The sequence below is a fragment of the Ranitomeya variabilis genome, chromosome 7, assembly GCF_051348905.1.
Source record: "Ranitomeya variabilis isolate aRanVar5 chromosome 7, aRanVar5.hap1, whole genome shotgun sequence".
Taxonomy (NCBI): Eukaryota; Metazoa; Chordata; class Amphibia; order Anura; family Dendrobatidae; genus Ranitomeya; species Ranitomeya variabilis.
Window position 1 is genome coordinate 171,358,085 of NC_135238.1, and position 24,045 is coordinate 171,382,129.

Consider the following 24,045-nt stretch of genomic DNA (forward strand, 5'->3'; position numbering starts at 1 on the left):
TCTCTGCAAAGGGGCCAGGACGACTGATCCGGGTACATGAAAGAATGAATGGGGCCATGTATCGTGAGATTTTGAGTGCAAACCTCCTTCCATCAGCAAGGGCATTGAAGATGAAACGTGGCTGGGTCTTTCAACATGACAATGATCCAAAGCACACCGCCAGGGCAACGAAGGAGTGGCTTCGTAAGAAGCATTTCAAGGTCCTGGAGTGGCCTAGCCAGTCTCTAGATCTCAACCCTATAGAAAACCTTTGGAGGGAGTTGAAAGTCCGTGTTGCCAAGCGAAAAGCCAAAAACATCACTGCTCTAGAGGAGATCTGCATGGAGGAATGGGCCAAAATACCAACAACAGTGTGTGGCAACCTTGTGAAGACTTACAGAAAACGTTTGACCTCTGTCATTGCCAACAAAGGATATTTTACAAAGTATTGAGATGAAATTTTGTTTCTGACCAAATACTTATTTTCCACCATAATATGCAAATAAAATGATAAAAAAACAGACAATGTGATTTTCTGGATTTTTTTTCTCAGTTTGTCTCCCATAGTTGAGGTCTACCTATGATGTAAATTACAGACGCCTCTCATCTTTTTAAGTGGTGGAACTTGCACTATTGCTGACTGACTAAATACTTTTTTGCCCCACTGTAGATGGCACAAAACTAAGGACATTTCAAATGGCAACTTTTGGCTTTAAGAAACACTAAAAGAAATCAAGAATAAAACATTTGGTAGTCAGTAATGGTTACTTTTTTAACCAATCATAGGGAAAAAAAATTTGAATCACTCAATTCTGAGGAAAAATGATGGAATCATGAAAACAAGCAAACAAAAAACACTCCAACACATCACTAGTATTTTGTTGCACCACCTCTGGCTTTTATAACAGCTTGCAGTCTCTGAGGCATGGACTTAATGAGTGCCAAACAGGACTCTTCATCAATCTGGCTCCAACTTTCTCTGATTGCTGTTGCCAGATCAGCTTTGCTGGTTGGAGCCTTGTCATGGACCATTTTCTTCAACTTCCACCAAAGATTTTCAATTGGATTGAAATCCAGACTATTTGCAGGCCATGACATTGACCCTATGTGTCTTTGTTCAAGGAATGTTTGCACATTTTTTAATCTATAGCAGGATGCATTATCATCTTGAAAAATGATTTAATCATCGCCAAACATCCTTTCAATTGATGGGATAAGAAAAGTGTCCAAAATATCAACATAAACTTGTGCATTTATTGAAGATGTAATGACAGCCATCTCCCCAGTGCCTTTACCTGACATGCAGCCCCATATCATCAATGACTGTGGAAATTTGCATGTTCTCTTCAGGCAGTCATCTTTATAAATCTCATTGGAACGGCACCAAACAAAAGTTCCAGCATCACCTTGCCCAATGCAGATTCGCGATTCATCACTGAATATGACTTTCATCCAGTCATCCACTGTCCACGATTGCTTTTCCCTAGCCCATTGTAACCTTGTTTTTTTTGTTTAGGTGTTAATGATGGCTTTCGTTTAGCTTTTCTGTATGTAAATCCCATTTCCTTTAGGCGGTTTCTTACAGTTCGGTCACAGACTTTGACTCCAGTTTTCACCCATTTGATCTTCATTTGTTTTGTTGTGCATTTCCTGTTTTGGAGACATATTGCTTTATTTTTTCCGTCTTGATGCTTCCTTGGTCTACCAGTATGTTTGCCTTTAATGACATTCCCATGTTGTTTGTATTTGGTCCAGATTTTAGACACAGCTGACTGTGAACAACCAACATCTTTTGCAACATTGCGTGATGATTTACCCTCTTTTAAAAGTTAGATAATCCTCTCCTTTGTTTCAATTGACATCTCTCGTGTTGGAGCAGTGATTCACGTCAGTCCACTTGGTGCAACAGCTCTCCAAGGTGTGATCACTCCTTTTTAGATGCAGTCTAACGAGCAGATATAATTAGAAGCAGGTGTTATTTTTGTGTATGAAAATTTACAGGGTGATTCCATCATTTTTTCCTCAGAATTGTGTGATTTCATAATTTTTCCCCTATGCTTGGTTAAAAAAAAGTAACCATTACTGACTACCACATTTTTTGTTCTTGATTTCTTTTAGTGTTTCTTAAAGCCAGAAAGTTGCCATTTGAAATGACTTTAGTTTTGTGCCATGTCTGTGATCTGTTTTTTTTCTACAAAATTAAACAACTGAATGAACATCCTCCAAGGTCGGTGATTCCATAATTTTTGCCAGGGGTTGTAAGTAGCCTGAAGTTTGCTGATTGACAGCCTCTGGCAGGTAAATTGATGACAAGTGTCTTGGTGAGCTAAACCTGCTGCTGATAGCATGAAATGCCATCGATTCACATGAACATCCGAATGCTAAAGGGAAGGTGAAGGGAATGATAAAGGCAGGAACAAGATACTTCCTGTTTCTACATAGAAGAGAAAAGAGAACAACTCCCTGGGTAGAAAGGCAAAATGAGCAGTTGTAAGTACACAGTGCTATATAATGTGATGACGGCAATATATTAAGAGGATAAAAACTTTGAGAGGAGGAGGAGTGCTTCTTTAAGGGATCCGCAGCTAAGAGCTTCATGTCTGATTCCACAGGCCAATTTCAGAGATTTGGTGGAGTCCATGGTTCTACAGGTCACAGCTGTTTTGGTTGTTTAATGAGGGAACTACACTATATACAACGGTGGTTTTAATGTTCTGACTGAACTGAGATCACCATAAACACTTTTTCCAGCCACAATTCATCTCTGCAGTTTTACATTATTGCTGTTACTGCACAATTTCCACCATTACTAGAGCTATTGTATTGCACTAAAATGTGGATTCTAGGGTGAGAAGCCGAATGCCACTAGCACAGCTAATTTGCCAAGGGGACACTGTGGCCAGCCTGGAATTCAGATGAGCAGCTATCTCTTGTAAACAGCAAAGTAGATTTTGCATTAGAAATGAATGGGAACAGTTTTCTAAGCGTTTTTTTTTTTATTATTTATTTATTATATTTTTGAAGCGATTTTCAGGAAGATTTCGGAGAGAGAGGAAAAAACGTTTGCCTTTTTTTCTGTGTTTTTTCTTTAAGTGACGTTATTTTATTTCTGTTTTACTATTGACTTTAGTTATTTTGAATAGATCCAAAAATGTTAGTTGTTTTATTACATTAAATAAAGTACACAAATTCAACATTTTTAATAATTACTTTCAATAGTCTTGATCATTTCTTTAACAAGAAGTTTGGAACAATGTAGTAAAAAAGTCTAAATGTGACAATGTAGATAATTGCAAACTGAAGCAAAGCGTTATGCTGCTTATATATTGGGAAAAATATTCCCTAACATTTGCATGACATACTAATAGCATTACAAAGAGCATCATTTAGATGGCGGTACGTTAGGATGATATCTGGTAATTAAGGCCTTATAATTACTACATTAATAATGCCCACAACTGTACTGTTTAGTCACATATTCTCAGAGAAACGGGAAAGCCATTACTTACATGCTCAGCAGAAAGTGAATCTATTTAATGTCTAGCCACTAATGAATAATTAGTTTTAATTATTTTTATATAATTAGCAGGTACAGTAGGATCCACCAACCTTAAAGGACATCTGAATCCTCTTGTAACTTTACAGTATACTCTTTGTAACTGTTTTCTTACTCCCTTCACAACCTTGGGATTTCGCGTTTTCGGTTTTTGCTCCCCTTCTTCCCAGAGCCATAACTGTTTTCCTTTTTCTGTCCATATTGCCATGCGAGGGCTTGTTTTTTGCAACACTATTAGTTTTACCATATCGTGTACTAGAAAACAAGTAAAAAATTCCAAGTGCGGTGAAATTGCAGAAAAGTGAAACTCCTCTTTTTTTTCTTTTTTTTTACTATGTTCACTAAATGATAAAACTGACCTGCTATTATGATTCCCCAGGTAATTAGGAGTTTCTAGATAGTAAGATTGACAGTCAGCTTGTGTTTCTTCCATTTTCTAATAATTATGCCACCAGTTGTTGCCTTCTCACCAAGCTGCTTCCCTATTGTCCTGTAGCCAATCCCAGTCTTATGCAGGTCTACAATTTTGTCCCTGGTGTCCTTAGACAACTCTTTGTTCTTGGCCATGCTGGAGAGGCTGGAGTGTGATTGATTGAGTGTGTGGACAGGTGTCTTTTATACAACTAATGAGTTCAAACTGGTGCAATTAATAAAGGTAATGAGTGCATAGTAGGAGGGCTTCTTAAAGAAAAACTAACAGAGCTGTGTGAGCCAGAATTCTTGAAGGTTGGTAGGTGATCAAATACTTGTTTCATTAAATAAAATGTAATTTAATTATTTCAAAATTACCGTATTTTTCGGACTATAAGACACACTTTTTTCCTCCCAAAATGTGGAGGAAAATGGGGGGGGGTGTCTTATAGTCTGGATATGTTGGCTCTGGCTGTGGTGGGGATGTGGGGGAGTGGTATCGGAGGAGCAGCGGGTCACAGGCAGGAGCCGGCGGCTCTGGCTAACTCCTGTGCCCGCTGCCAAAGAGAAAGGAATATGCACTGCATTCCATGCCCAATGCAATGAATATCCATTTCTTCCTGGCATCCTGGTATGATTGATTGGCTTCATCCCCTTGCTGGTATCCATGGCCCCATCATAAAAGATTTAAAAAAACAAACCTTTACTCTTAACTTCCTCCGCTCCCTTGCAGTCGCTGCGTCCTGCTCTGGTGCCAGCAGCTGCTTAATGCTTGTAAGCAGTGCATGGTAGGGACATCATGCGCTGCTCACAAGCAGAGCACAGCTGCCGGAATACTCAACGGGTGTTCATCAGAGATCGCGGTGAGTATCCATTCTTCTTCAGTACTGCGCACTGACAGCCGGAGACTTCCTGCTGCGGCTGGCGGTCACGTGTGCTGATACTTAAGAGAAATGAATATTCAGAATATTAATTTATCTTAAGTATCGGCACACATGACCACCGCCCACCGTAGGAAGCAGGCGGCTGACAGTGCGTTCTACTGAAGAGGAATTACAAGCATTAAGCAGCTGCTGGCACCGGAGCAGGACGCTGCCACTGCGAGGGAGCGGAGGAAGGTAAGAGTAAAGGTTTGGTAATTTTTTAATCTTTTGTGATGGGGCCATGGATACCAGGACTGGATGGGGCCAATCAATCATACCAGGAATGGGATGGGGCCAGTCAATCATACCAGGAACTGGTGGGCCCAGTCAATCATACCAGGAACTGGTGGGGTCAATCAATCTTACCAGGAACAGGATTGGGCCAATCAATCATATCAGGAATGGGATGGGGCCAATCAATCATACCAGGAACGGATGGCGCCAGTCAATCATACCAGGAACAGGATGGGGCCAGTCAATCATACCAGGAACAGAATGGGGCCAATCAATCATACCAGGCACTGGTGGGGCCAATCAATCATACCAGGAATGGGATGGGGCCAATCAATCATACCAGAAACAGGATGGGGCCAATCAATCATATCAGAATAAGAATGGGACCATGCATACCTGGACTGGGATGGGGCCAATCATACCAGAATAAGGATGGATCCATGCATACCATAATAAGGATGGGGCCATGTATACCAGGATGGGGATGAGGGCCATGCATACCAGGATAAGGATAAGGGGACCATATTTACCAGGATAGGTGATCTCAAGTACAGAATTGACCACATTTTTTGCTTCAGTTTTTTTTTTCCTAATTTCCTTCTCTAAAACCTAGGTGCGTCTTATAGTCCGGTGCATCTTATAGTCTGAAAAATACGGTATATAATGTGATTTTCTGTTTTTTATTTTTAGATTTTGTCTCTCACAGTTGAAGTGTACCTATGTTAAAAATTACAGACCTCTCCATTCTTTGTAGGGGAAAACTTATAAAATTGGTAGTGTATCAAATACTTATTTTCCACACTGTATGTGCAAATGTAGCTCTTTCAAAGACAAGTCCAGCAGTACAATTACATGACCAGTCCAGTGAATGATTACTGAGAAATCAGTCTTTGAAGTGATATGCAAATGAGGCTGAAGATCTGAAGCCTCTGTCACTCCAGCTCTATTTCTCGACCATCACCGACCCCTCCTACTTGACTGACGTCTCCTTTGCCTGAAGTCACACAGCCTAGAGGCTGTCAGTCAAATAGGAGGAGGCAGCACTGGGTGAGGAATAAATCTGGAATGACAGAGGCTCCAGATCTACAGCCTCAACTAGCGCAAAAACTATCCAACCATGTCAAGGTGTACCAAAAATATGGATGGTCCCTATCTTGATGTGGTTGAATGGCTTTTGCACTCTTTGATTAAAATGCATTAAGTAATGTACATGTATTCATTAATTGGTGTGCTGACCATCAAGTTTATGTATTTTTGTATATTTGCCACAATGCGAATTTCTGCAACTATACATTAATTTAATACTAAAGGTGTGTTGGTCCTCTTTTTTGGATGAGATTTTCATTTGTCAATGTATCAGTTTTTACCATCAATGTTTTACACGTGAACAGCCGCAAAGGTGATAATGGATATGAGTTTGATCGTTGAAAAACCCAGATAGAACCCCTATGTGAAAACCGGTTGTCTGACTAAGGCCTTAGGCTGTAAAATAAATAAGATACAATGGCTTTATTCTTTTTACTTGCCCTGAAAATTAAACCTTAATTAAAATTACATAAAATCACCCTGCCAACCATCCTTTCCAACAGATAATTCTTATTTAAATTACATCTCATTAATGTGGGCGGAACACATCACTAGGGATCTATGAACAATGTTTTTTTTCAAGATCAATATTTTGGGCTTTAAAGGGGAGCGATCATCAGAAAATGACCTTTAGTTTATATCAGCTTACATGTATTTTTTTAAAAAACCTCCTCAGTTACCAAACAGAGAAGAGACATAAGGGAGGTGGAAGATGAAGCTGCAATATCTCTGCCTATAAATGAGCAATTTCTTTTGTGCTGTCCGTGGCCCAGTCCTCCATGGCAGCCGGTGTTCACTCCTGCGACTGGCATCTTGGGTGCATGGCTTGGTAAATGGCAGTGTCAGCCAGGATGGAGGACTGTTGATGCCAGGTGCGGAAATGAAGACCTGCTGCCACGGAGAACTAGACTGGACATCAGACCAAGGCAGTGTGAACCGAATTGCTCATCTCTATCTTTCAGATGTTGGTGATCATCGATCACAATGCCCAAGACTGGCTGCCCCTTTAAATCAAGCCTTCAATAACTGTCAGCTGCTCTTTGATAATAGGAAACGATGGTAGAAATTCTTTTTTTTTGTTTGTTTCTATTAGAATTAAAATATTTTAGAAAAAGAAAGTATTTAGAAATAAATTCAGTATTTTCTTTTCTTTGATATTTAATCAAAGGCCATAATGACCTGTGTAGTACCCCACCTATAAAAGTAGTCACTAGCGGACACCGAGAGAAGAGGGCTCCGGTTCAAGAACAATGGCTCATCATAATGCACAATTCCTCCTGCTTTCGAGATGGAGGTGGCCCCCTTACCTTTTGGGCCCCTGCGCTGCCGCATACCTTGTAGCATGTAGCATATGTAGTATTTAAGCATATAATGTACAGAGGTGACCAGAACAAATGCATCTAAAACTATTCATACTGATAAAGTACATTGAATAGGTTGAGCAACACATTAATACCATGATTTATAAATTTTTTTGCATTTTTTCCCTTTAATGTCAGATTGAAAATAATTCCACATAATAATTTGACAGATATTACAATATTGTGGACTTTGAAAAAAAAACCACGTATAAAAAAGACCCCCAAATGCCCTCTCTGACTGAAGCCTACAGCAAATGATACTTTATCCGAGTCCCTGCTGAGGGGTTTAAATGTTTTATTATTTGCTAATATACTGGTTTAATATTATTTTTGTAAATATTTGATATCAGTCAGTTCCTGTTTTTCACTGCAGCTTGGAATCAATGGCCGTTACCGACGAGAGGTTATTTATCAGATCTGCAGGACAATAAACTGCGTCAAGAAGCCAAGAAACTGGTGCTTTAACCTTATTACTTGAAGGAGTTCCCTTATTCTCACAGGTACTGCTTACTGGCCAGCTGTCTCGGAGACGGAGTGGGAAGACAGAATGTGGAGTTTAGTGAGCGGGGAGAAGGGCTATAAATCTGGGACTGTTAAGGGCTCCTGCAATTTTTTTTCATTGGCTTCTCTCAATGCCTGCCTGGGAGATCAGAATAACCCAATCTAGATAGAAAGTGTTTAAAGGGCAGCACACGGGGACCATTCCGGCATCGATTCTTACCTCCTCCCGGGAGGCTTCCTGATGTAATTATGGCAGCTTTTATAGCCGACTCCCTATTTATCCCACGAAATAAAGCTACTGTCTTGTGCCGTGTAAACCAAGTGCTGTGACTCTGGGAGAACAAAAGGAAAATGAATTACATGGAAGGGTTTCTCCGTGGATGCAATGTTTTATCTGATATTATCCAGTAGGTGATAAATATGTGGCTCACAAGGCAGGTGTGATATCTTGTACATTACATTGTCCTCTATGGAAGAATAACGGCAAGGCGGATGCATCATAAAGCGCAAAACTGTAGTGGTGATCGTCCTTATACAACACCAAGGAAGGTAACGGGATGCTTATCATTAGTGTTGAGCGATACCGTCCGATACTTGAAAGTATCGGTATCGGAAAGTATCGGCCGATACCGGCAAAGTATCGGATCCAATCCGATACCGATACCCGATACCAATACAAGTCAATGGGACTCAAGTATCGGACGGTATCCCTGATGGTTCCCAGGGTCTGAAGGAGAGGAAACTCTCCTTCAGGCCCTGGGATCCATATTAATGTGTAAAATAAAGAATTAAAATAAAAAATATTGCTATACTCACCTCTCCGACGCAGCCTGGACCTCACCGAGGGAACCGGCAGCGTTCTTTGCTTAAAATGCGCGCTTTTACTTCCTTCCGTGACGTCACGGCTTGTGATTGGTCGCGTGCCGCCCATGTGGCCGCGACGCGACCAATCACAGCAAGCCGTGACGTAATTTTCAGGTCCTCAATGCCTAATTCTAGGCATTCAGGAATTTAAAATTACGTTCCGGCTTGTGATTGGTCGCGTCGCGGTCACATGGGCGACGCGACCAATCACAAGCCGTGATGTCACGGGAGGCAGGAGACGCGCGCATTTTTAAAATTACGTCACGGCTTGTGATTGGTTGCGTGCTGCCCATGTGACCGCGACGCGACCAATCACAGCAAGCCGTGACGTAATTTCAGGTCCTGATGCCTATTTCTGCATTGAGGACCTGAAATTACGTCACGGCCAATCACAAGCCGGAATGTAATTTTAAATTCCTGAATGCCTAGAATTAGGCATTGAGGACCTGAAAATTACGTCACGGCTTGCTGTGATTGGTCGCGTCGCGGCAACATGGGCGGCACGCGACCAATCACAAGCCGTGACGTCATGGAAGGAAGTAAAAGCGCGCATTTTAAGCAAAGAACGCTCCCGGTTCCCTCGGTGAGGTCCAGGCTTCGTCGGAGAGGTGAGTATAGCAATTCTTTTTATTTTAATTCTTAATTTTACACATTAATGTTGTTTCGATACCGATACCCGATACCACAAAAGTATCGGATCTCGGTATCGGAATTCCGATACCCGCAAGTATCGGCCGATACCCGATACTTGCGGTATCGGAATGCTCAACACTACTTATCATACATGTAAAAAATGAATAAAGACATCTTAACACCCTATCTTGTAGCCGCTGTAATGCAGTCATTCCCAAAACTGCCCAAAAAAAGCAAAAAGACACCAAAAATTTGGTCAATATCAAGGCGCATATGTTCCCACCACCATGCTACTCATTGTGTCTGCTGTTCTGCCCATGCAGTCCATGCAGCACTTCTAACTTTGCTGCATATCCCTGTTGCCTCCACATGTCTATAACAGGATGGACATTCCAGTTTAGGAGTGGAGTAAAATTTGTGGTGAAGTGCATGGTGGCACCTAGGGTTGAGCGACTTTTGCTTTTTTAGGATCGAGTTGGGTTTTGTGAAACCCGACCTTCTCGAAAGTCGGATCGCGTGAAATCGGCCGATTCTACTGTAAAGTCGGGTTCTGGAACCGGAACACAAAACCCAATGCAAGTCAATGTGGATCTCTATCTCTCTCTCTCTCTCTCTCTCTCTCTCTCCTCCTCCTCCTCCTCCTCCTCCTCCTCCGTGCAAAGCATATGTTGTGTTTGACTGCAGAAAATTGCTGCAGCCCAAACGGTAATATGGCTCTATGACGCCGCAGAAACCACGCCGGAACCTATGTCATCACACTGCCCACACTCCTTAATTGGCTGAAAAAATGGCGGGGAAGGCGTCATACAAAACGTGACTTTGGCGCCAAGATCGCCGACCACGTGGCCGATCCCACGCTGGAGTCGGGTCGGGTTTTACGAAACCCGACTTTGCCAAAAGTCGGCGACTTTTGAAAATGAACGATCCGTTTCGCTCAACCCTAGTGGCACCTTCTACTTTTAAGACTTGACTGATTCATTAAGAGGCTAGTAGATCTTAATGAATCAGGCACCTCTGACTCCACCCCAATTCCTCATGAAGACTGGCGTGAACATCGGTGTTGATGAACCGAGGTATTTGGCTTCTAGATGCCACCAATTTTTCATAAATTTTTGCATTGTTTTACATTACCAAAATGAACTAGAGCTAATAAACTGATTTGAGAAGTCCATCCATTAAGAAAATGATTCATTTCAAGGGATTTTCAATTGTAAAGGTTTTTGTAAGAGTAAATCCCCTGAAAAGAAAAGAAATGTATTTTATATGACTTACATACACGGTAATACTTTATCTCCAACTTTATACTTTTCTGGTTAGAATAGGGCACCATTATGTTCTAGTGAGACAAGACAGTGCTATAAACCCTATTGAGACCTTACACTGTCCCCAGTTTAATAACAATGATGCTTAAAGGAGTTTTCTGGATACAAGCTGCACTTTATGTGACTGCAGACTTGTGATTGAGGATATGAGGATAGTGAGCACAGCGCAGTGTGAGGATTCTCTGATGATGGCAGCGAGAGCTGCAAGTGCTTGACCAATAATACAGAATATGCATACATGCGGTCATGTGCTGACTAGACGCGCACAACATCGCTTTATTGAGTGAGGCTGGACACATCTAGTAGGGATGTGTCCAGAATTATGCAAATTGTATACTTGCGGTCATGGCATGACACTTCCAGCGACGGCACAGGAGAATTTTCACAGCGCTCTGTGCTCGCAGTGAGGATTCACAAGCTCTGCAGACTTGTAGCCCAAGGCCAGACAGCACTTTTCATTTATAATATTATGGTGCAGAAATTAGTTATATACAGTTGAAACCAGAAGTTTACATACACTATATAAAAAGGCACAAATGCATGTTTTTCTCAATATCTGACATGAAATCAGAATAAACCTTTCCCATTTTAGGCATTTTTATTACTTACTGCAAAGTCAAAAGTTTACATACACTAAGATTACTATGCCTTTACAAAATTCTGGACTGCCCATATGATGATGTCATGTGTTTGGAAGCTTCTGATAGGTTTTTTGGCAATATCCGAGTTAGAGACACACCTGTGGATGTATTTTAATGCACACCTGAAACACACTGCTTCTTTGTGTAGCATCATGGGAAAGTCTCAAGAAATCAGCCAAGATATCAAGAAGAGAATTGTGGGCTTGCACATGTCTGGCTCATCCTTGAGAACAATTTCAAGATACCTGAAGCTGCTTCATTCATCTGAAAAAAACAATTATACTACGCAAGTACAAACAAGATGGGAATGTCCAGCCATCATACCGCTCAGGAAGGAGACGGGTTCTGTGTCCCAGAGATGAACGTGCTTTGGTCCAACATGTGCATAGCAACCCAAGGACAAAAGCAAAAGACCTTGTGAAGATGATGGCAGAAGCTGGTAAGATTGTGTCATTATCCACAGTGAAACGAGTACTGTATCAACATGGGCTGAAAGGCTACTCTGCCAGGAAGAAGCCATTACTCCAAAAAAAAACATAAAGAAAGCCAGATTAATGTTTGCAAATGCACACAGGAACAAAGACCTTATTTTTTGGAGACATGTCTTTTGGTATAATGAAACTAAAATTGAACTTTTTGGGCATAATGACCATTGTCATGTTTGAAGGAAAAAGGGAGAAGCTTGGAAGCCTAAGAATACGATCCCAACTGTGAAACACAGGGGTGGTAGCATCATCTTGTGGGGTTGTTTTGCTGCAGGAGGGACTGGTGCATCTCACAAAAGAGATGGCATCATGAGAAAAGAAGATGATGTGGCAATACTGAAGTAACAACTCAAGGCATCAGCCTGGAAGTTAAAGCTTGGGTGAAAATGGGTCTTCCAAATGGCCAATGACCCAAAGCATACTGCCAAAATTGTAAAAAAGTGTCTTAAGGATAACAAAGTCAATGTTTTGGAGTGGCTATCACAAAGCCCTGATCCTGATCTCAATCCTATTGAAAATTCATGTGAACGCTGAAAAGGCCGGTGCGAGCAAGGCGACCTAAAACCTGGATCAGTTACACCAGTTTTGTCAAGAAGAATGGGCCCAAATTCCAACCAACTATTGTGAGAAGCTTGTGGAAGGAGATCCCAAACGTTTGACCCAAGTCATTCAGTTTAAGGGCAATGGTACCAAATACTAATAAAATATATGTAAACTTTTGACTTTGTAGTAAGTAAAAAAAATGACTTAAAACATTCTCTCTCTCTCTCATTATTCTGGCATTTGACAAAGATTAATAATTATGGTAATCCTAATTGACCTAAAACAGGAAAGGTTTATTCCGATTTCATGTCAGATATTGAGAAAAACATGCAGATGTGTCTTTTTATATAGTGTATGTAAACTTCTGGTTTCAACTGTACTTGAACATATAAATATGAGAAATGTTTTAGGATCAGAAACTTTTCAGTGTAACAAGTAATTCTGGAAACGTCTAAAAGGGGACAAATGTATTTATTTTTTTATAACCTGAAGGTTAGAAGGAGGGAGATGACGGTGAGGTAATGTTCACATATTTTAATAACGAGAGATTAGAATTTGTCTCAGTATAAATGTATTTTCCAGCCATTCATGTCGGGATGTGTGTGTGGTCCTGATATCTCTATTCGCAATACACAAGAGCCCTCAAAGTTATTTAAACCAGCCCCCGTGCATAGGCCGCACAGAATTGCTTCTCCTTCAATCTGATTAGGTCACATTTTAGCTTCTCCTTCATTAATCTATGTTCCAGCTCTAAGGTCTTTTTTCGAAGATGGGAAAAAAATGCTGTGAGAGTCAATTAGAAAATCATGCAATTATAGGAACAGTAACCCTTAAAGAGTCTATTAAGTGAGACTTAAATTGCTGCAGAGCAATATGATATCTGCATGAATACTAAACGGACTCATTTATGGCCAATCCTATTATCAGAGTCCAAATTAATTTATAACGGTGCCACGTGCTCACAAGCACTGAGCCCTGCAGATCAGATTCAGGCAATGGGCATCAAACATACAGAACAAAAAAAATATTGAAATGAAATGAATGTTTAATAGATTTGGATTTACAGAGAAGAAACCTAGAACTCTACTGCTCAATATATAAAGTAGAAAGATGTAGAGCAGTAGCTCAAATATAAGCAGTGTAGACGTACAATCGTGTCTGGGCATCAGTGTGGTCCCAAAAGGGAGTCTAGGATCTCTACTTATTGAGGAAGTCTACTTGCTTTAGATGACCAGATCTTTTAATGTTCCAACTCGCTGATTTTGATGAATCTTCCCCCAAAATTCAATTTACGGAAAATAAATTCGCACAATAAATTCAAGTCTTAGTACTGGAAAGCTTGAAAATACACGTGGGGGTAGAGGAGTGAGACAAAGAACACTGCTGACCATAAACTGACAGTCTACAGGAGAGTGAGAGGAGCCCACAGACCATGAAAGCTTACACTCTACAGGAGAGAGAGAGAACTGACTGACCATAAGAGCTTACACTCTACAAGAGTACAAGAGGATGCCACTGTCCATAAACTACACTCTACAGGAGAGAGAGAACTGACTGACCATAAGATCTTAAACTCTACAATTGTGTGAGAGGACCCCACTAACCATGAGCGCTTTCACTCTACAGGAGAGAGAGAAACCACTGACAGTAAGAGCTGACACTCTACAAGAGTGCGAGAGGACCCTACTGACCATAAACTTACTCTCTACAGGAGAGAGAGAGAACCCACTGGCCATAAGAGCTTACACTCTACAACCGTGCGAGATGACCACACTGACCATGAGAGCTTACACTCTACAAGAGTACGAGAGGGCCCAACTGAGCATGAAAGTTTACACTCTACAGGACAGAGAGAGCCAACTCACCATAAGAGCTTACATTCTACAAGTGTGAGAGAGGACCCCATTGACCATGAGTGCTTACAGTGCTTACTGTTATGACCCCAATGGCGAGGGTCTCAGAGGTACGTGGAAGTCTGCAGAATACAAAAATCCAGCTCATAGGCAGTGGTAACTGGGTTGACCATATATCTACTCCTAACGCCAACACTAGAAGTAGCCGGGGGTCATTCCTACGTTGATTCTAGATGACACGCTCCAGCCGGAGAATCTAGCTACCCCTAGTAGAGGAAAACAAAAGACCTTTCTTGCCTCCAGAGAAGGGGACCCCAAAGCTGGATAGAAGCCCCCCACAAATAATAACGGTGAGGTAAGAGGAAATGACAAACACAGAAATGAACCAGGTTTAGCACAGAGAGGCCCGCTTACTGATAGCAGAATAAAGAAAGGTAACTTATATGGTCAACAAAAACCCTATCAAAATCCACACTGGAAATTCAAGAACCCCCGAACCGTCTAACGGTCCAGGGGGAGAACACCAGCCCCCTAGAGCTTCCAGCAAAGGTCAGGATATAGATTTGGAACAAGCTGGACAAAAATACAAAACCAAAACAAATAGCAAAAAGCAAAAGGCAGACTTAGCTGATATAACTGGAACCAGGATCAGTAGACAAGAGCACAGCAGACTAGCTCTGATAACTACGTTGCCAGGCATTGAACTGAAGGTCTAGGGAGCTTATATAGCAACACCCCTAACTAACGACCCAGGTGCGGATAAAAGGAATGACAGAAAAACCAGAGTCAAAAAACTAGTAACCACTAGAGGGAGCAAAAAGCAAATTCACAACAGTACCCCCCCCTTAGTGAGGGGTCACCGAACCCTCACCACGACCACCAGGGCGATCAGGATGAGCGGCATGAAAGGCACGAACTAAATCGGCCGCATGAACATCAGAGGCGACCACCCAGGAATTATCCTCCTGACCATAGCCCTTCCACTTGACCAGGTACTGAAGCCTCCGCCTGGAGAGGCGAGAATCCAAGATCTTCTCCACCACGTACTCCAACTCGCCCTCAACCAACACCGGAGCAGGAGGCTCAGCAGAAGGAACTACAGGCACAATGTACCGCCGCAACAAGGACCTATGAAATACATTGTGAATAGCAAACGACACAGGAAGATCCAGACGAAAAGATACAGGATTAAGGATTTCCAATATCTTGTAAGGCCCAATAAAACGAGGTTTAAATTTGGGAGAGGAGACCTTCATAGGAACAAAGCGGGAAGAAAGCCATACCAAATCCCCAACGCGTAGTCGGGGACCCACACCGCGGCGGCGGTTGGCAAAGCGCTGAGCCCTCTCCTGTGACAACTTCAAGTTGTCCACCACATGATTCCAGATCCGCTGCAACCTATCTACCACAGAATCCACCCCAGGACAGTCAGAAGGCTCCACATGACCCGAAGAAAAGCGAGGATGGAAACCAGAGTTGCAGAAAAAAGGCGAAACCAAGGTGGCGGAACTAGCCCGATTATTAAGGGCAAACTCAGCCAACGGCAAGAATGTCACCCAATCGTCCTGATCAGCAGAGACAAAACACCTCAAATAAGCCTCCAAAGTCTGATTGGTTCGCTCCGTCTGTCCATTAGTCTGAGGATGGAAAGCAGACGAAAACGACAAATCAATGCCCATCCTACTACAAAAGGATCGCCAGAACCTAGAAACGAACTGGGATCCTCTGTCTGACACAATATTCTCAGGGATGCCGTGCAAACGAACCACGTTCTGGAAAAACACAGGAACCAGATCGGAAGAGGAAGGCAGCTTAGGCAAAGGAACCAAATGGACCATCTTGGAGAAGCGATCACATATCACCCAGATAACGGACATGCCCTGAGATAGCGGAAGATCAGAAATGAAATCCATGGAGATATGTGTCCAAGGTCTCTTCGGGACAGGCAAGGGCAAGAGCAAACCGCTGGCACGAGAACAGCAAGGCTTAGCTCGAGCACAAGTCCCACAGGACTGCACAAATGACCGCACATCCCTTGACAAGGAAGGCCACCAAAAGGACCTGGCCACCAGATCTCTGGTGCCAAAAATTCCCGGGTGACCTGCCAACACCGAGGAATGAACCTCGGAAATGACTCTGCTGGTCCATTTATCCGGGACAAACAGTCTGTCAGGTGGACAAGACTCAGGCCTATCAGCCTGAAATCTCTGCAACACACGTCGCAGATCCGGAGAAATAGCTGACAAGATAACTCCATCTTTAAGAATACCAACAGGATCAGCGACTCCAGGAGCATCAGGCACAAAGCTCCTAGAAAGAGCATCGGCCTTCACATTCTTTGAACCTGGTAAATACGAGACAACAAAATCAAAGCGGGAGAAAAACAATGACCAGCGGGCCTGTCTCGGATTAAGGCGTTTAGCAGACTCGAGATACATCAGATTTTTGTGATCAGTCAAGACCACCACACGATGCTTAGCACCCTCGAGCCAATGACGCCACTCCTCAAATGCCCATTTCATGGCCAACAACTCCCGATTGCCCACATCATAATTTCGCTCGGCAGGCGAAAACTTCCTGGAGAAAAAGGCACAAGGTTTCATAACAGAGCAACCAGGGCCTCTCTGCGACAAAACGGCCCCTGCTCCAATCTCTGAAGCATCCACCTCAACCTGAAAGGGAAGTGAGACATCGGGCTGGCACAAAACAGGCGCCGAAGTAAACCGGCGCTTCAACTCCTGGAAAGCCTCCACGGCAGCAGGAGCCCAGTTAGCTACATCGGAGCCCTTCTTGGTCATATCCGTCAACGGTTTCACAATGCTAGAAAAATTAGCGATAAAACGACGGTAGAAGTTAGCGAAACCCAAGAACTTCTGAAGACTCTTAACCGACGAGGGCTGAGTCCAATCAAGAATAGCTCGGACCTTGACTGGGTCCATCTCCACAGCAGAAGGGGAAAAAATGAACCCCAAAAAGGGAACCTTCTGTACACCAAAGAGACACTTTGAGCCCTTGACAAACAAAGAATTTTCACGCAAAATTTTAAAGACCAACCTGACCTGCTCCACATGCGAATCCCAATCATCAGAAAAAACCAAAATATCATCCAGATAAACAATCAAAAATTTATCCAGATACTTCCGGAAAATGTCATGCATAAAGGACTGAAAAACTGAAGGCGCATTGGAGAGCCCAAAAGGCATCACCAAGTACTCAAAATGACCTTCGGGCGTATTGAATGCGGTTTTCCATTCATCACCTTGCTTAATGCGCACAAGGTTGTACGCACCACGAAGGTCTATCTTGGTGAACCACTTGGCACCTTTAATCCGGGCAAACAAGTCAGACAACAGCGGTAAAGGATACTGAAATTTGACAGTGATCTTATTTAAAAGCCGATAATCAATACAAGGTCTCAAAGATCCGTCCTTTTTTGCCACAAAAAAGAATCCCGCACCAAGGGGGGAAGAAGACGGACGAATATGTCCTTTCTCCAGAGACTCCTTGATATATGAACGCATAGCGGTATGTTCAGGTACCGACAGATTAAACAGTCTTCCCTTAGGAAACTTACTGCCTGGGATCAAATCTATAGCACAGTCACAGTCCCTATGAGGAGGCAGTGCACTGGACTCAGACTCACTGAAGACATCCTGATAATCAGACAAATACTCCGGAACTTCCGAAGGCGTAGAAGAAGCAATAGACACAGGCAGGGAATCCCCATGAATACCACGACAGCCCCAACTTGAGACTGACATAGCCTTCCAGTCCAGGACTGGATTATGGGTCTGTAACCATGGCAGCCCTAAAACGACCAAATCATGCATTTTATGTAAAACCAGGAAACGTATCACCTCGCGGTGTTCAGGAGTCATGCACATGATAACCTGTGTCCAATACTGCGGTTTATTTGCTGCCAATGGCGTAGCATCAATACCCCTAAGAGGAATAGGATTTTCTAATGGTTCAAGAGTAAAACCACAGTGCTTAGCAAATGACAGATCCATAAGACTCAGGGCAGCACCTGAATCTACAAACGCCATGACAGGATAAGACGACAGTGAGCAAATCAAAGTTACAGACAGAATAAATTTAGGTTGCAAATTACCAACGGTGACAGGACTAACAACCTTAGCTATACGTTTAGAGCATGCTGAGATAACATGTGTAGAATCACCACAGTAGTAGCACAAGCCATTCCGGCGTCTATGAATTTTCCGCTCATTTCTAGTCAGGATTCTATCACATTGTATTAAATCAGGTGTCTGTTCAGACAACACCATGAGGGAATTTGCGGTTTTTCTATCACATTGCACCGAATTAGGTGTCTGTTCAGACAACACCATGAGGGAATTTGCGGTTTTGCGCTCCCGCAACCGCCGGTCAATTTGAATAGCCAGTGCCATAGTATCATTGAGACCTGTGGGAATGGGAAAACCCACCATAACATTCTTAATGGCTTCAGATAGGCCATTTCTAAAATTAGCGGCCAGTGCACACTCGTTCCAATGTGTCAGCACGGACCATTTCCGAAATTTTTGGCAATACACTTCAGCCTCGTCCTGCCCCTGAGACATAGCCAGCAAGGCCTTTTCTGCCTGAATCTCAAGATTGGGTTCCTCATAAAGTAAACCGAGCGCCAGAAAAAACGCATCAATATCAGCCAATGCCGGATCTCCTGGCGCCAGCGAAAAAGCCCAATCCTGAGGGTCGCCCCGTAAGAACGAAATAACTATTTTTACTTGCTGAGCAGAGTCTCCAGATGAACAGGGTCTCAGGGACAAAAACAATTTACAATTATTCACAAAATTCCTAAACTTAAACCTGTCTCCGGAAAACAGTTCAGGAATCGGTATTTTAGGTTCTGACCTAGGATTTCTGATAACATAGTCTTGTATGCCCTGCACACGAGTAGCCAGCTGGTCCACACTTGTAATCAAGGTCTGGACATTCATGTCTGCAGCAAGCATAGCCACTCTGAGGTAAAGGGGAAGAAGAAAGAAAAAAAAAAAAAACAACTCAGAATCTTCTTTCTTATAATCCCTCTTCTGCAACGCATTAAACATTTAATACTGGCCTGGCAAACTGTTATGACCCCAATGGCGAGGGTCTCAGAGGTACGTGGAAGTCTGCAGAATACAAAAATCCAGCTCATAGGCAGTGGTAACTGGGTTGACCATATATCTACTCCTAACGCCAACACTAGAAGTAGCCGGGGGTCATTCCTACGTTGATTCTAGATGACACGCTCCAGCCGGAGAATCTAGCTACCCCTAGTAGAGGAAAACAAAAGACCTTTCTTGCCTCCAGAGAAGGGGACCCCAAAGCTGGATAGAAGCCCCCCACAAATAATAACGGTGAGGTAAGAGGAAATGACAAACACAGAAATGAACCAGGTTTAGCACAGAGAGGCCCGCTTACTGATAGCAGAATAAAGAAAGGTAACTTATATGGTCAACAAAAACCCTATCAAAATCCACACTGGAAATTCAAGAACCCCCGAACCGTCTAACGGTCCAGGGGGAGAACACCAGCCCCCTAGAGCTTCCAGCAAAGGTCAGGATATAGATTTGGAACAAGCTGGACAAAAATACAAAACCAAAACAAATAGCAAAAAGCAAAAGGCAGACTTAGCTGATATAACTGGAACCAGGATCAGTAGACAAGAGCACAGCAGACTAGCTCTGATAACTACGTTGCCAGGCATTGAACTGAAGGTCTAGGGAGCTTATATAGCAACACCCCTAACTAACGACCCAGGTGCGGATAAAAGGAATGACAGAAAAACCAGAGTCAAAAAACTAGTAACCACTAGAGGGAGCAAAAAGCAAATTCACAACAGCTTACACTCTATAGGAGAGAGAACTTACTGACCATAAGAGCTTACACTCTACAGGATACAGAAAGTGAGAGAGGATCCTGCTGAGCATGAGAACATACAATCTACAGGATAGATAGAATCTTGCTGACCATAAGAGCTAACATTATACAGGAGACAGAGAGAGGACCTTGTTGACCATGAGAGCTTACAATCTACAGGAAAGAGAGAGAACCCTGCTGACCAAAAGAGCTTACACCCTACAGTAGAGGGTGTTACCCAGTGACTCTGAAGATGAAAAAACTGACTTTGCGGTACAAACTGTGCTCCACTGGGAGCAGCTGATCTGTAATGGTCAAGGTACTGACCACTGTACAAGCTATGATGATCTGTTAAATGTCATAGGTGAAGGACATTATGGGGAGGTCAGCTCAGTGACCCAAAATGACGTTAGCCAGTTCCCTAATGCAGTTTAGTTTTTTTGGCCTTTTTTGGCACAGACAGTAGGACATAAGTGGTATTGACCATCCATATTTAGATACACCTTGACGTGGTTAGATGGCTTTGCGCACTTTCATCAAAAAACGATAAATAAGTACCGTACATTTTTGGGTGTTTACAGGATTAGTTGAGTTCATGTATTCATTAATTGCAGTGTAAACACAGAAATCCACAGACACAGCATTATGGTTTGAAAATAATTATCCATACATAATGCTAAGACCTATTATTACATGAGCAGCATAGCGATTCCATACAAAATTAAATGCAATCATATGAGAGAAGAATGTACAAAAGAATTAGAAAAATATATGAACGTATAATTTACTAGATGGTGGCCCGATTCTAATGCATCGGGTATTCTAGAATATGTATGTATGTATATAGCAGCCACATAGTATATAGCACAGGCCATGTAGTAAATAGCAGACAAATACTACGTGGCCAGTGCTATATACTATGTGGCTGCTATATACATACATACATATTGTAGAATACCTGATGCGTTAATACAGGCCACGCAGTATATAACTGTGGCCACGCAGTATATAACACAGCCCACGCAGTATATAACACAGCCCACGTACTATATAACACAGCCCACGCAGTATATAGCGGCCACGCAGTATATAACACAGGCGACGTAGTATATAACACAGGCAAAACAGTATATAACACTGCCCACGTAATATATAGCACAGCCCAAACAGTATATAACACAGCCCACGTAATATATAGCACAGCCCACCCAGTATATAACAATGGCCACGTAATATATAGCACAGCCCACGCAGTATATAACACTGGTCACGTAGTATATAGCAGCCACGCGGTATATAACAAAGCCCACGTAGTATATAGCAGTGTTGGCACGATATCCCTGTTAAAAAAAATATTTAAAATAAAAAATAGTTATATATAAACCCGCCGGGATCCAACGAAGATGTGCCAAGACGCGAGACCGCTAAGTCTTCTGGGTAATTTCGCAAAGCATCTCTGGGAACGGACGATGGCGGAGGCCGTGCGCGTCTCGGCGGACTATGGAAGGTGAGAATAGCAGGTTTTTTGTTTTTTTATTATTTTTAACATTACATCTTTTTACTATTGATGCTGCATAGGCAGCATCAATAGTAAAAAGTTGGGACACACAGTGTTAATAGCAGCATTAACGGAGGTCCGTTACCGCTGGCATTAACCCTGTGTGAGAGCTGACGGGGGGGAGTATGGAGCGGGCGCCATTCACTGACTGGACGGAAGTAGGGAGGGACTAATCTGACTTTGCCCGTCGCTGATTGGTCGCGGCAGCCAGGACAGGCAGCTGGCGAGACTAATCAGCGACGCGGGATTTCCGGGACAGACAGACGGAAGTACCCCTTAGACAATTATATAGTAGATTTTATTGGTATATCAAAATTACAAACAACAAGTACACAGACCTAAACATACAGCTCTGGAAAAATTAAGAGAGCACCACATCATGGGCAGCCCAATCTCCAGACCTGAACCCCATTGAAAACCTCTGGAATGTAATCAAGAGGAAGATGGATAGTCACAAGCCATCAAACAAAGAAGAACTGCTTACATAATTGCGCCAGAAGTAGTGTGAAAGACTGGTGGAAAGCATGCCAAGACACATGAAAGCTGTAATTAAAAATCATGGTTATTCCACAAAATATTGATTTCTGAACTCTTCCTGAGTTAAAACATTAGTATTGTTAGTTCTAAATGATTATGAACTTGTTTTATTTGCATTATTTGAAGTCTGAAAGCACTGGGTTTTTTTTAATTTTGACCATTTTTCTTTGTCAGAACAAAAATTCAAAATTTATTGCTTGGAAATTCAGAGACATGTTGTCAGAAGTTTATAGGATAAAAGAAAAATTTACATTTTACTCAAAAATATACCTATAAAGAGAAAAATCAGACAAACTGAACATTTTGCAGTGGTCTCTTAATTTTTTCCAGAGCTGTATTTAAAAAGTGGGAAACCAAAAGGTGGCGCCACAGTACCAGTGGACACACAGACAGGACCTAAAAGGCTAGCAGTGCATTCTGAATATGTGTAGGGTGGGGCATAGATAAGGGCTACCAGAGGTAACTAAGACCAAGCAGTCTAAATACCAAAAACATAGTGGTGTCACAGAGACAAAGTACACTGTTAGTTTACCAAAAGGACCAAATTATACAGGAAGAAATCTATATGAGGTTCCAAAAAGGCCCCCTCCCCTCAAACCTTAAAGGGAATCTGTCACCCCCAAAATCGAGGGTGAGATAAGCCCACCGGCATCAGGGGCTTATCTACAGCATTCTGATGAAGAAGAGGCCCGGCGCCTGCGCACTGCAGTACTTTGCTCTGCCCTCAACAGGGCAAAGTACGCCGGAGCCGGAGCCGCAGCCGCAGCTTGAAGACCAGAAGAGGACGTCATCTGATGAAGATAGGAGGCGCCGGACCAGCAGCGGGACCGCCCCTGGGTGAGTATAATATAACCTCTTTTTCTCATATTTAAGGATACATTGGGGGCTTATCTACAGCATTACAGAATGCTGTAGATAAGCCCCTGATGCCGGTGGGCTTACCTCACCCTTGATTTTGGGGGTGACAGATTCCCTTTAACTCTACTCAACAAAGCTGATCACATCTCACCACTTGCACGCTTGACCCGCTCCCGTCCCACCTCATCCCTAACCTTGCAAAAGTCTTCATCCCAACTCTAACACAACTCTTCAACCTCTCACTTACAAACAGTGTCTTCCCCTCATCCTTCAAAAACGCATCAATCACACCTATCCTCAAAAAACCCTCCCTCGACCCATCATCTGTGTCCAGCTATCGCCCGATATCCCTTCTTGCTTATGCCTCAAAATTATAGGAACAGCATGTCCATCTTTAACTGTCTCCCACCTCTCCTCCTGCTCCCTCTTTGACCGGTTACAATCTGGCTTCCGACCGCATCACTCAACTGAAACTGCCCTAACTAAAGTGACCAATGACCTACTAACCGCCAAGAGCAAGCGACACTACTCTGTCCTCCTCCTCCTGACCTGTCTTCTGCCTTCGACACTGTGGACCACTCCCTCCTGTTACAGTTCCTCTCATCTCTTGGCATCACAAACTTGGCCCTATCCTGGATCTCATCATATCTAACAGACCGGACATTCGGTGTCTCCCTCTCCCACACCACCTCCTCATCTCGCCCCCTGTCTGTCGGTGTTCCCCAAGGCTCAGTTCTTGGACCCCTACTCTTCTCCATCTACACCTTAGGCCTGGGAGAGCTCATAGAATCCCACAGTTTACAATATCATCTCTACGCTGATGACACGCAGATCTACC

General features: G+C 42.9%; 1 protein-coding gene across 3 annotated transcripts in view; it reads left to right on the forward strand.

Annotated features, from left to right (window-relative positions):
• The window catches only part of VWC2L (von Willebrand factor C domain containing 2 like), a 356,174-nt gene that overhangs the window by 311,109 nt on the left and 21,020 nt on the right, over positions 1-24,045 (forward strand). Inside the window, exon 4 of one of the 3 annotated variants that reach the window (XM_077272260.1) lies at positions 7,924-8,050. The exons of the other annotated variants lie outside the window; for them this stretch is intronic. Coding sequence (XP_077128375.1) covers positions 7,924-8,015 — 92 coding nt within the window. The 3' untranslated portion in view covers positions 8,016-8,050. The remainder of the gene's footprint in view (positions 1-7,923; positions 8,051-24,045) is intronic. 3 annotated transcript variants of the gene reach the window in all.